This window comes from Schistocerca piceifrons, chromosome 7, assembly GCF_021461385.2.
Source record: "Schistocerca piceifrons isolate TAMUIC-IGC-003096 chromosome 7, iqSchPice1.1, whole genome shotgun sequence".
Classification (NCBI taxonomy): Eukaryota; Metazoa; Arthropoda; class Insecta; order Orthoptera; family Acrididae; genus Schistocerca; species Schistocerca piceifrons.
Window position 1 is genome coordinate 561,344,545 of NC_060144.1, and position 13,812 is coordinate 561,358,356.

Sequence of the window (13,812 nt, forward strand, 5' to 3'; positions counted from 1 at the left end):
CAAATGCCCCAGGAATTACAGACACCTGTTAATGACTTCACCAGAAATATTTCATACAAACAGTTCACAGGGGTTGTCAAGAATAATGCAAAATGCCAGCTGACTTGCAAACTCATGTAAAAAGGTTATCTGGAAATGTTTCAAGTACATGTGCAGCCTCCATCAGTACCATGGCCTGGTGTTCATCAAGTAGTTTCTCTTCTGCTAACATCTAGCTGCTGCTAATAAACGTATCCGTACCCTCATTAACACAACCAAACCCTCAGTGAAATTTAACTTCCCACAGAAGTAGGACTCAGGCTAAATAATGTCTTATTGTACAATACAGTACAGTACACCGCATAGTACATGTCAGTATGATTGACATCCACACTATTTAAGCCATGTCTCCCAATCGTGAAGCAAAAAAAGTGAATTCTCTTAGCATCACTCCTTTCGATCTCTCCTCCCCCCCCCCCCCCCTTCTTTCTTTTCTGCTATTCAAGTTTACCTTTTCCCCTCTTATGGCTCTGTGTGTGTCTTAACAAGTCTCCTTTTGGACATTAGTTCTTAAGTAACTACTGAAGTATCCATATACTACTAGCTGCTTGCTACTGGTTTCTACTTAATCATACAATCTCAGAGATTTGACCCGTTTTGTTTTGTGTCTAAGATCTATGCATCTATTTCTGTCTCCTGAACCCTCTTACTCCCAGAAGAAGGAATTGAAGCTTCAACTGTTGAAGACTTTTTTATGCTCTTTCGAACAGGAAAAACTGTGTCAACAATAACCATTTATAATGGATCAAATCAGATCTGTCAACAATTGCAGCAGGGTACTAAATACTTACACGGAATGTTAGGAATCAGTTGGGTATTTTAATCATTAACTATTTCAAAAGCTTTACATATTTTTACATCAGTCTTTTAAAGCAATAAAGTCACTGAGCATACTTTAACACATAGAACAGTAACTATGCTTAGAACCTGCATTGTTGATAAAATGTTCACAATGTTAAAGGGACATGCAACACTGCAGCAATGAAAATACAAAATTCCATGCACATTCATACCCAATACAGCAAGAAAGACAGTACCCACCTTTTTAGTGCATGCTGCTGATGTTGCTGCTGCATCTGATGCGAGTTTCCCTCCAGTGAGTGGGTCATCTCTGTACGATCAGTCACAGTTCCCACTGTTTTATACGGGAGTCCATCACTGCTGCCATTGGGATGTTGTGAAGCACTTGCAGCATTCTCTCTCCCTCCAGGCAGTGGCTGCTGGACAGTGGATGTTGTCGTATCCTTCAGTACCTGCATAGTTGTAGTTGACCAACATTCTCCTCCTCCCAGAGTATTTCCCATTTCAATACACGATTTCCAAAATTTTCACGTATAAAATGTAATATTCATCAACTTTTTCAATGTTAAATGTCCTAATCATCTTTCCAGAAAGTGACAACCAAGCATATTCATCATCAGAGGTAGAGAGTAAGCATATCATTAACAAAAAAGTTGGCATTCACACAACAGGTTTTACTAAGAATGGTCATACTGAAGATTGTATAGCTTTGGTTACCTGCTCTACATGGACTGGCAAATGCAACAAGTTGTAGTAAAACCCAAATATTACAAATCACACAGTAACATTGCACTTTTCACATGCAAAACACATCGTATGTTTAAGTCATTACCTGAAGGAAAAAAAATCTAAGAACAAACCATAGAATAAGTCCAGAAACTTTGGATATGTACTGTGACCTTCATAACGAGGCCGTAACATGTAGGTTACATGGAAGGAAGATAAGTGCTTTCGTAGTATGAAATTTACGATTTCTTTTAAATAATCCTCAACGAAGAATAGATTATCAGAAAGTAAGAGAACAAATGAATTTGATGTAATAAGGAGTGACTAACGCTTATAATATTGTGGATCTTTTAGTGATGCAAGTACACATACCACAAACATCTACAGTTTTATACAAATTACACTCAACATTTCACACAAAAACAGAACAACAGTATAAAATATCAGTACACGTTTTCAACTGACTACACTTACAGCAAAACATTCCTCTTGAACTTTCTAAAAACAATCTGAACTTAAACTTGCATTTTAAAACTATATCATAAACCTAAAATCACAATCATATTAAATGGAGTACATTAAATAAAAAACTTATATTTTAGAAGAGATTTTGTAAACTAGGACGGTAAGTAGCAGCTATTGAAAATTTTTTATGTTGTAACCTCTCTCCCCCTTCCTACCTCTCACTCAAATGACATCCCCCCTTTCCCTTTCCCTCTCTGTTGACAATATAAGGAAAAGGATAGGTTGCTACTCACTGTAAAGATGACACGTTGAATTGCGGACAAGCACAACAAAAAGACTGATTTAGCTTTTGGCTACAGTTTTCCTCAGAAAAGAAAACATACGCACTCAGTCACACAAACAAGCCACATCGTGAACATATGACCATCATCTCTGGCAGCTCAGACCAAAATGCTATCATGGTTGTCTACCTTTGACCATATTGTAGTACCATACATTGCACCTTTGACCATTGTGACTTTTGGTGCCATCTATACATGAAGGGAGGAATCACACTCTAGTTTTGCCACAGGGGTAGCAGATGCTCATGTTTTTGTGGAGCTGTTTAAAAGCATATTCGTAAAATTTGAAGTTCTCAGTTTGCATCCAGAAAAGTATGGACTATACACATATTTTAAAATAATGAGCATATGTTACTTGTGGCAACACTAGAGTATGTGGTTCCTCACTTCGTGTACAGATGGCAGCTAAAGTCACAGCACTCAGAGGTAAAATTTAAGATATTATGATGCGGTCAAAGATAGAAAACCATGAAGGCATTTTGGTCTGAGCTGCCGGAGATGGTGGTCATGTGTGCGTGAAGTGTGCTTGCTTGTGTGAATGAATGTGTGTATATTTTCTTTTCTGAAGAAAGCTTTCGCCAGATGCTAAATCTTAACAGTCTTTTGGCTGTGCCTGCCTAGAACTCAACTCATTTTTACAGTGGAAGCAATCAATCTTTTTCCTTCAAAAATTGATTACTATCATTGACGTATTTTGACGTGTTATTTTATCATGTAAATTTGTTTAAATTTTAAATTATTCATTATTTGTATATAATATAGCAAATTTTGAGTAGTATTTGCAAAAAAGCTTAAGCTTAAAAAATTACTGAACATTTACATGTGGTTCTAAGTGAAAACCTTACCTCCAACCACTCATTTTTCTGTACGTCTCGCAAGCCAAAGATACAATGTGAATTTATATTCATCCAATAATATTTTTTCAAAAAAATCAGAATGCTAAGAAGTAAAACAGAATTAACCCACAAAAATAGTGAAAGCAAGAGGGAGTAAGAGCTAATGCAACAAAATAGTTCAGCTTAAAAAAATCTACTCTTTTTCCCCTGAAAACTGTTAAATGCATCTAGAGAGGAAAAGTTTGTGTATCCACCTAACTTAGCTATGAAAAAAAGTTCTCAACGATGAGGGTATCTACTGTTGGTTACACATAGAAACAAAGCTGTCAAGATGCACCATAGTTTGAGCCTCACAATTTTAAGGCAACTGGTGTACCAATATGCTGTGGCCAACAGTAAAAATTTTCCTCAATCCTGGAAAACACAAGAAAGCTGAATTTCAGTGGTTAAAAGATTTTGGTAAGAGGTACTCCAATGAACTGTCTTTGTGAAAACTACCAGGAACCAGTGTTTCTCAGCCATTCCCTTCAATCACGAGACAGTGGAAGTTGTTTTCCAGAACTACAAGGAAGTATTATGACATCCTTTCCGGCCATCTAATATTTGGAGCTTGGATGAGACTAGAATGTCAACAGTCCGCATTCATACCAAAATCCTAGCCCCAGAGGGGTGTAAGCAAACTGGAGCTGTCACATCAGGCTGAAGAGGCATGAATGTGACAGATGACGTTACAGCAAATGCTGTAGGGAACCATTTTAAAGATTTTATGTTGCATGGTGCGTCACCTGGGTTCATTGGAGGAGAATCTCATTCAGGATGGTCCAATGAAAAGGTTTTTTAACACTTCACCCAGCATGTCAAAGCCAATCAAGAAAGTGCTGCGGTTTTACTGAAGGGCAATCACAAAAGCCATTTTAGCATTACAGTAACAGCATTGGACAGGTGGTGGGAACTCATTATGACTTTTCACCTCATACAAGTCATAAGCAGCAGCTTCTTGACAGGAGAGTATTTGAAACTTGTAAAACTTACTTCAACACTGCCATGAAAGACTGCTGGAAAAAAACACATTACAGTACACAAGACTGCAGTACTTCTATGAATAGCCTTTCCAAAAGCATTTTGTAATAAAACAATGGTGGCTTTTGAGTTTCAGGGCTGGTTCCACTGTGTGAAAATATTTTTGGGGAAAAATGAATTGATGATGTAAACTTGAGCAGTTCAATTCAAGAAAACTCAGGAGAACTGCTTCTTGAAGCACAACCTTCCACAGACTCAAAGAATCAGCCTGTCACTCAAGAAATGATGTGTCCTTTCCCAATAGCTGACACAAAACAAATAGCAAAGGCAGGAAGAGAGGAAAATCTGGAATAGTAGTCAACAACCGTCAAAAGGAAGAAGTTCAGAAAATAAAGAAGACTCTTCACTGTGCTGAAAGAAAATTAACCTACATGTAGGCCTTCTGTCCCCAAGCTGAAGAAAATTAAAGCTACATCATGTTTCATCGACGATTCTTCTGACTCTGAAGCCATGAATCAAGTGACCTGTGTGAAAATGAATTAAATGATTCAGAAGATCTAAATAAAGTAGGTCTAACTAACAATTATCTTCAACCTTACCTTGAGCTCAGAAAAGATTACATTTGGTTTATGGTGCCTACTGACACAGGAAAAGGAATTAAAACATTCTGCAGCTCAAAAAAGTAGAGGGGGGGGGGGGGGGGGAAGAGACGTTTGAGGTGAAATTTATGAGGTAGTACAGGAAGCATATCCACATTTTCACAAAGCCACTTGTGGATAACATCAGTGTAGTGTCAAGAAGAGTAATTGCTGGCAAGTTCGCTTAACTGCAACTACAATACTGTGGACAAATAAAATTTTTGCAATTTTTCAATCACATGCAACAACAACAAGAGGAACAAATTACATTTTTTTGTTAGTTTTCGGGTCAATGTTCTATTTTCTTTGGATGGTCGAAGGTACAACAGGAGGTGGTCAAAGGTACAACCGTATCATTGTACCTTTAATCAGTTGCACAATTCTACTAAAAGTAATACTTCTACAAAATTGTTTCAGACAGTAGTATTATTGCAATGTGGGATAAGGTATGTGCTATAAAATTACATAATAAGAATACTGCTTAAATTACTTATGGTTCGTTTAAAAGTATGAAAAGTAGTCAAAGGCACACAACCTTCCCCTCTATGTATCTAGTGACTGTATATGACATGTCATGCAACAATAAAAATCTATTTATTCTGTGCAATTACTTACCTTTTCTAGGTGGTTCTCAACTAGTTCAAAACTCTTTCCCAGGACACCATTTAGTACAGGTGGGTCCTTCCTTTCTGGTTTCTTTTCAAGGAGATCTGCTAACATCATGCTTTTAGCATTCTGCTGTTGGGACATAACTTTTGTTGCTACCACAGCAGTTGAACTGCGAGATGAATCTTTCGAATTTGTGTCATCAGAAGCAACATCAATATCCAATGATGATGGGATGCCATTCAGAAGAATGCCTTCAAAACTCGATAAAGAGTTCTCCCCATCTTCCACAATTATTTGCGTGCCTCCTGCACCTGTTGAAACACAGGTGAACATAAAGATCACATGTTTAAAAAATTAATAATAAAAAAAACATTACCAGATTTTAAAAACCACTCTGTAATTTGAGATTCATACTGAAAGCCTATCACAGTGCTATTCAAATAGAAATGACGATGATGCAGGGTGACAATTATTGTTCCATATGAAATAAAATTGTCATAACTTCTGAACGGCTTGCATTAGGATGTTCAAACTGCACGGTTAACAGCGGGGCATGAAGGGAGTTAGTACGCGCATGCAAATGCGCTTTGTTGTGTCGGCCATTTGCACATGAAAACGTCACGGTACAGCATACCTGGGCATAAAGCGCTTGTGAAGACCTACTATGTGAGCAATAACAGCCCAACTGCAGCTCCAAGGAAGTTTGCGACTGAGTGCAAGCTGAAGATGACCAGTCCAAGTGTGCTAAAGATCAAGAATTTGATTCAAAAGTTTGAGAGAATGGGTAGTATTCATGATGACAGTATCGGCAATGTAGGACCACCAAAAGGGGTGAAACAACTGAAAACATCGAGAAGACGCACACTGTGTTTCAAATCAGCCCCACAAGCTGATAACAGGTGGGAATTAATCAAGAGAGACTGTGACGAATTGTTATTTAAGACCTGCATCTCTTCCCATACAAAATTCTAACCCACCAGCCATTAAGCCCCAGGGCCATGAAACACTATTGTCCACAGATTTGACGAACAGGACTTTGATGATGGTTTGATTTAGCGACGAAGCCCACTTTCACTTGGATGGGTTCGTCAATAAGCAAAATCTGTGCATTTGGGAGACTAAGAATACACATTTCGCGATCGAGAAGTCTCTTCACCCTCAATAGGTCACTGTGTGGTGTGTAATGTCTAATCACAGTGGCTACCAAATAGTATGTGAAGGTTCTGGAAGATGATTTCATCTCCATTATCCAAAGTGATCCTGATTTTGACAAGATGTGGTTCATGCAAGACAGAGCTCAACCCCATCGAAGCAGGAGAGTGTTCGATGTCCTGGAGGAGCACTCTGAGGACCGCATTCTGGCTGGGGGTACCCAGAGATAACTGGCATGGGCCTCGATTGACCGCCACATTCTCAGGATCTGAACACATGCGACTCCTTTTCATGGGGGCTATATTACAGACAAGGTGCACAGCAGTAACCACAAAACCATTGCTGAGCTGAAAACAGCCATTTAGGAAGTCATCAACAGCATCAATGTTCCGACACTTCAGTGGGTCCTGAAGAATTTCGCTATTCGTCTGCACCACATCATCGCCAATGATGGCAGGCATATTGAACATGTCATAACCTAAATCTGAATATCTGTAGTGATGTTTACATGTTGACTAAAGTGTGTGCATCCCCCCCCCCCCCCATATAGTTCAATAATTGTCACCCTGTAGAAAGAAACGTAATCATAAAAAAAATTAAATGCTTTGACAAATGTTTTATATTTGAGTGGTCTTCATTCAGTCATTAAACAATCCAATATTCATGTTTGGTATGGACACAAGAACTTAGAATGACAAGTAACCAAACAATCACTTAAATTTTGGTTATGAAAAGCAGATTAAAAGTGCAGGAAGGTAGGAAATTCAGAGTATAGGATCTGGATAAGTTGAAAGAAGCAGAGTTGGGAGTTTCAAAGGGAGCATTAGCCAACTGTTAACTGAAACAAGGAGAAAAAAAGACAGTAGATACCTTCGAGAAATGAAATAGTGAAGGTAGCAGGGGATTAAATAGGCAGAAACATAAGGCAAAGTTGAACCTAAATGGATAACATGAGATACTGAATTGAATTTATGGTAAGAAAAAATATAAAAATAGAATAAATGAAGCAGACAAAAGAGAATACATACATCTCAAAATTGAGATTGACACAACATAAAAAATAGCAAAGCTTAGATGGCTAGAGGAGAATGCAAAGCAGTATAATCATGCATGACTACAGGAAAGATATGTTACAAGTAAGAAAATTAAAGAAACCTTTGTAGAAAAAAGCAGCTCTATGAATAGGAAGCAGTATTAACCAAAGAAGAGAAAGCTCAAAGGAATGTACAGAAGGGTTATATAAATTCCAGAGCTGTGTATCTAGTGGAATGACTGCAAGCTTACTTCCGAGAACTCTAAAAAGCCCCAGGTACAAATATCATAGCCATGCATTGTTTGTATCTAACATGTTGTGAAACTGAAGGTATGTTTATTACAGTGGCAATGGTACAAATGATATTGATTTGCTTTAAATTACTACAATTAAAACAACTCTGAAAAAAGCACTGTGACAAAAATTTATTAGTATTCTCCTATCTATAATAAATAAGGTAAGTGGTGAAAGCACTTTTTGCTGGCAAATGCTATCCTATTACAAATTCGCCCAAGAGATACGAATGAGTAATATCATTGCTGGGCATTACTTACCTTCAGGAAGTAAAATGTGTGGTACTGCTGATAGACACACATAAAACTGTCACACTAAACTTGTTCTCACTACAGACGAGTCACTCTAATCCTGGGATCTGAGTGACTTTCCCTCCCTTTTTGATGTTCCCCAACTCATACCTCTCTCATTCCAGACGAATAAATTATTAGTTCCAAAAACTAAGTATTGCATCATTTTTATATGTGTCTACCGGCAGTACTATTAATTTTGTCTACTGAAGTCAGTCCTGCCAGCAATTTGGTCACACTATTTCACGAGCACAGGCATTTGCCTGCAAGGGAACAGCGACCGTTAGAAATTAAAATTTTACAGCTGCCACAAGTTGAGTGTCACTTTTTTCTTTATTTTACATGTTTCATTCGAACAACACGAGTGTCTTCAGAACTCCACTGTCCTAGCGATGCAAGATGTAGTCCAAATCTGTATTCATGCATACTTTGGGATGACACCAAAGTTCTAAAACTGCTTAAGACTCTGTGGCACACAAAGTATGCATGAATACAAATTCAGAATACATCTTGCATCACACTGCACATCGCGAGGACAGCGGACTTCTGAAGATGCTTTCACTGATTGAGTTTAACATGTAAAATAAAGGAAGATAAAACAATGTACATTATTATGAAAAGGAAAGTTGCTACTCACCATATAGGAGAGATGCTGAGTTGCAGCTGCCAGAGACTGTAGTCATGCGTGTGCGAGTCGTGTTTGTGTGTGTGTGTGTGTGTGTGTGTGTGTGTGTGTGTGTGTGTGTGTGTATTTTCGACAACAGCCTCGTTTGCCAAAAGCTTATATATGTCAGTCTTTTTGTTGTGCCAATCTGAGATTCAGCACCTCTACTATATGTTGGGTAGCAACTTTCCTTTCAATAATATTGTAAAATATATGTCTGCTTGTGCCTGTATATGTGCGGATGGATGTGTGTGTGTGTGTGTGAGAGAGAGAGAGAGAGAGAGAGAGAGAGAGAGAGAGAGAGAGAGAGAGAGAGAGAGAGAGAGAGTGTATACCTGTCCTTTTTTCCCCCTAAGGTAAGTCTTTCCGCTCCCAGGATTGGAACGACTCCTTACCCTCTCCCTTAAAACCCACATCCTTTCGTCTTTCCCTCTCCTTCCCTCTTTCCTGACGAAGCAACCGTGGGTTGCGAAAGCTTAAATTTTGTGTGTGTGTTTGTGTTTGCTTGTGTGTCTATCATCATGCCAACACTTTCGTTTGGTAAGTTACATCATCTTTGTTTTTAGATATAAAATAAATAGAGTGTTACATGTGATTTGTGGCGACTCTACAACTTTATGTTTAACATTATAAATTTCTTGGCTGAATTTACCTTTGGTACAATGAACGAATAACAGTATTACTTAAACTGCACCATTAAAATACTGCCCATTTCTACCTAACCTTAAGATATTAAAGAAAAAAAATCCATTCATAATGTAATACACCGCAGCTTCAGGTCCTCACGCTCACTGCCTCTTCTCAGTTCTTCACATATAAACAAACATAAATTTTACACATTATAGCTTGAAAAGACATTCATAGAACATATTACAGACCTAGACTGGAGATTGAGCCTGTACAACTAGCACTGCCTGCACTCGATGCCAGCGAGCTGTTCCCTGTAGAGTTGGAGTCTTCAGTTGTAGCCAACAATGGAGGAGGTGGCGGCTGTGGTGGTTCACGACGCCCTCGCAATGCTGCACTTCCACTGCCTGGCCCATCAGAGCTGAGACAAGTGGTTGCCTGAATACCATCAATCTCAACAGGAACAGTTCCATTCCCATCTTTTGGAACATCATTCTGGGAATGAGAAGAAAACATCAAATGTACCAAATATCTCTATACAGGTCAGGTATTTACGAAGTCAATAACCATGACCAGTGAATTAAACAGCAGCAAGCATATCCGAAACAACAGACACCACACAGAACCCACAGCTGTGATACTGCGATACATCATATGCTAATTGAGGCACCAGCAAAACTTCCAGTTAAAATTACAAACTTATAAATTATGAGAATGAAATTAAGACAAGTTAGTAACAGGTCAAATTCCCACAACTCAGTAGACAAACAAAGTAATGCCTGCAACTAATTCAGGCTCATAATTAATTTGTGAATTGTCAATTTCTTTCCACACTTTGTACCCCTTCATTGCAGCAAAGTAAAAGGCATCCACTACAACATGTTAAAATTCTTGCTTCCTTTAGTATTTGTAGCTTCTACTGCTCTTTTTAATGACTAATTAAATTATTCTCAAGGTTCCAGAACTTTCACAGCTGTCTGATTCAGAGCTATTGTCATCAAATTTTTCCAATTTGAAGATTTATGTATTAGTATTTTCTGTTAGTCCATACTCTTACTTACATTTAGCTCTAATCTGACACTTCAAGGTCAATTTCTTGCATTGAACAGTTCATAGTGGGTTCTCCCTAACTATGCTATGCACAAAAAATTACTTTCTTTTCATTGCAGTATAATGATACACTTAATATTACACTAAATAACAATGTGACTGGTTAGCATAAAGAAGCTTCAAAATAATGGAAACAACTCTACAATGAGCAACATTCAAGCATGAGTTTCTTCATTTACTGCAATTAATTACATATGGCACAACACCGGGAAGTAACTTCAACTATGCTAGGAACTAAATACCGTAAGATTAAAGAAATGTCACTGGAAAACATTAAAGCTATAACTGTATTACCTGTCTACACAATTACAATTAAAATTTAAGAATTTAACATTTTCTTTAATTAGTCAAAAAATTCTGTCCACAGAAAATTCTGCTGCCCATCACAGACAAAATCTTTGGAGTTTACTGGAGTCAAACTATTGGGTGAGATGAGATGAAAATCGTTTATAGCAAACTATGGGCTTTAGAGTGTTGTACAAAAAAAAGTCCCAATTGATTGAAACAACAATTCTTGTGTTTAGTCACACATCTGTATGAATGCAGCTGCAGTGTGTGTACTCAAAATCTGTTGAGAACAGTACATAACATTGTAGTGAGAAACAAGCCCTCTGAATCTCACCTGCCCTTGTAATTGTACTTGCTGCACTGGAGTTCTTACACCATTGATGCGAGCGGCTCGATGCCTGTCTGATGACAATACAGAAACTTTGTTTGAGTTGCTAGCAGATTGCAGCTGTGTACCAGCTGAAATTGGACCAACCAGCACTTTCCTGACCACAGGACTTGCAACAGAATGGTTTCCTGAGGGAGTGTCAGCTTGTAGTTGTTGCTGTAGTAATCTTTGTTGTTGTTGTCGCTGAGTGACCTGGAAATTTCAAAGCATTTTCAGAAATCGATTTAATGGTTAAACATTTGACTGTTTGTGCATAAAACTGGATCATTGCTAACACATACAGCAACATGACAAGCAACAGACTATTGTATTAAATATGCCAAGTGTTTCAAATTTCTTACATCATTTTCATTTTCTGGAAGAATTCCATGAACGTAAACATTTCCCAAGAGAGAGAGAGAGAGAGACGAATCTTTACATTTTGGAAATTGTCAAATATAGCCACAGAAGAAAAAGTAAATCAAGTGAATGGGTTGGATGTACAAGAAAGCAACAAATGCCAATGATAAACTCCAGGACCGATGAAAGGTTGTGTAGAGTACTGGACAGGGATCATGCCGTGTTCTGCCATCACATCACCAACCTTAATTCTATTTGCAAGACACTTCGTCCAATTTTTTTGAAGATTTAAAACCCTTTACATATTTCATTTGTATGCAAATACAGGAGACTGTAGATCTTATTTGACATTTTCTTAACAGTATATTTTTATTATTTGTTAGAGACATATAAAGCTACCTTCATTTCTATTTTTTTTTTTTTTTTTTTCATTGACACCACCTCAGTGCAGATGATGGATCTGATCACGTTGATCAAACTGTATTGTAGAAATCAATTCACTAGGAGAAATACCTATATAACCTCTAGGGTTTTCTCACTGTGACCTTATTAATGATGTTCTTCCTCTCTACGTGTTCTGTCTTGTTGTTTCCATTTTACACACAATATTCCAACAACCGACCTAGCCGTCTCCTTCAGGTGCTGAGAGTTTTCCTGTTCTGTACTCGCTGCATGCCAACTTGACTGTGAACAATTATTGGCCTCATGCCATTATTTATAACCAGGTTCAACTCTTGATGCCCAATATGCCCTTTGATGCTCTTTTGTTATTAGGTTTTCTGACATTTTAATAAACTCTTTAATTATGATGTCACAAAAACTTTTTGTCTGCACCACAATACTGTTCTCGGGTTCATGTCTATATTCGAAGGAGTGCTTGATGACAGCTGGTTTGGTTAGCTGATTCAGTTGGGTTGTCGCTCATGTTCCTTGCATCTCTCCTTGATTGTTCTGGTAGGTCTGCCCCACATAGGGCATGTCAACGTTCGCAAGGAGTGTGACACACATCTGTCTCAAAGACTCTCTTAAACACTGCAAAGAAGACTTTTTATCTTGGTTAAAGCAAGTAAAATATGCTAAACGATGTTTCCATAGGAGCCTACTGACCTTTCTGTCTTGTGGGCTAGCCTTAACCTCTTCCTTAGGCATTCTTGATTTTGATTGCAATGCTCGTTCAGTTTTGACGAACTGTGTATCCATTATTTTGAAACACTATTAGTAGGTGTTTTAGTTCTTTGGCAGGCTTTCTTTGAAAGTGTTTGAGGTCTATGGGCTAGTCTTTAGTACCAAATATCTTTGTCACGGACAGTGATGGCTTGGGGAACGGAGGGAGGGATCAATGTGAATGGGTTTACTAAATACACTGTGGTCTAGTCCTTTTTTCTCTTAACTGGAAAAGCAATTGATCCTCTTTTTTTCAAGTTCCATCATGAATTTTATATTATGACAGACACAATTTTAAATGTTCCAGGGATTTTTGAAGCTTCTCCATCTGATGTGGCCACATCACAAACATGTTGACCACATACCAAAGGAAACAAGTTGGTTACAACAGCGCAGACTCTAGGGATTCTGCTTCAAAGTGTTTCATATATTGTTTCACAATAGGCGATAACAGATTACCCATAGCCACGCTATCGGTTTTTTCATAATGTTTTCCTTCAAACAGAAAATAAGTGGATACAATGTCTGAGAAGTGTTATAAATATGAAGAGTGCTTCACAAATGAATCACAAGTTAGTCCAGGCAAACGATATATCACAAGAGAAAATCTTCTGTAAGACATTTCTGCCATACATTCCTAAAAATGTGTTAGTGACAGCATCAGTTTAGTGACGTATGAAGGGGATTTACATGGAGTGCAACATCCAACAGATTACTAATCCATTTTTAGAGAGGTACCAGTGTAATAACTGGTTAGACAGATTAAAACCTCTTGATCACAGTAAATAAACAACAGTATAGGCCTGGGCAGAAGGGAACATCAACTGTGACTGACAATGTGCAATGAGTGCCAACAAATGTGTAATCATATTTTGTGATGCACAGGTTCTCCAAACAGTGAGCAATTAGAGTATGTTTGTATTTACTGGTCCAACAGCAGCTACAATAGAAAATAACACAAGAAAGACAAACAATGTGGGATTACAAG

At 38.0% G+C, this 13,812-nt stretch overlaps 1 protein-coding gene across 1 annotated transcript in view; it reads right to left on the reverse strand.

Moving 5' to 3' along the window:
- The window catches only part of LOC124709080 (AT-rich interactive domain-containing protein 2), a 336,130-nt gene that overhangs the window by 74,390 nt on the left and 247,928 nt on the right, over positions 1-13,812 (reverse strand). The window contains exons 14-17 of the mRNA XM_047240727.1: positions 11,268-11,513; positions 9,787-10,030; positions 5,482-5,786; positions 1,081-1,292 (exon numbers count right to left, since the gene is read on the reverse strand). Coding sequence (XP_047096683.1) covers positions 1,081-1,292; positions 5,482-5,786; positions 9,787-10,030; positions 11,268-11,513 — 1,007 coding nt within the window. The remainder of the gene's footprint in view (positions 1-1,080; positions 1,293-5,481; positions 5,787-9,786; positions 10,031-11,267; positions 11,514-13,812) is intronic.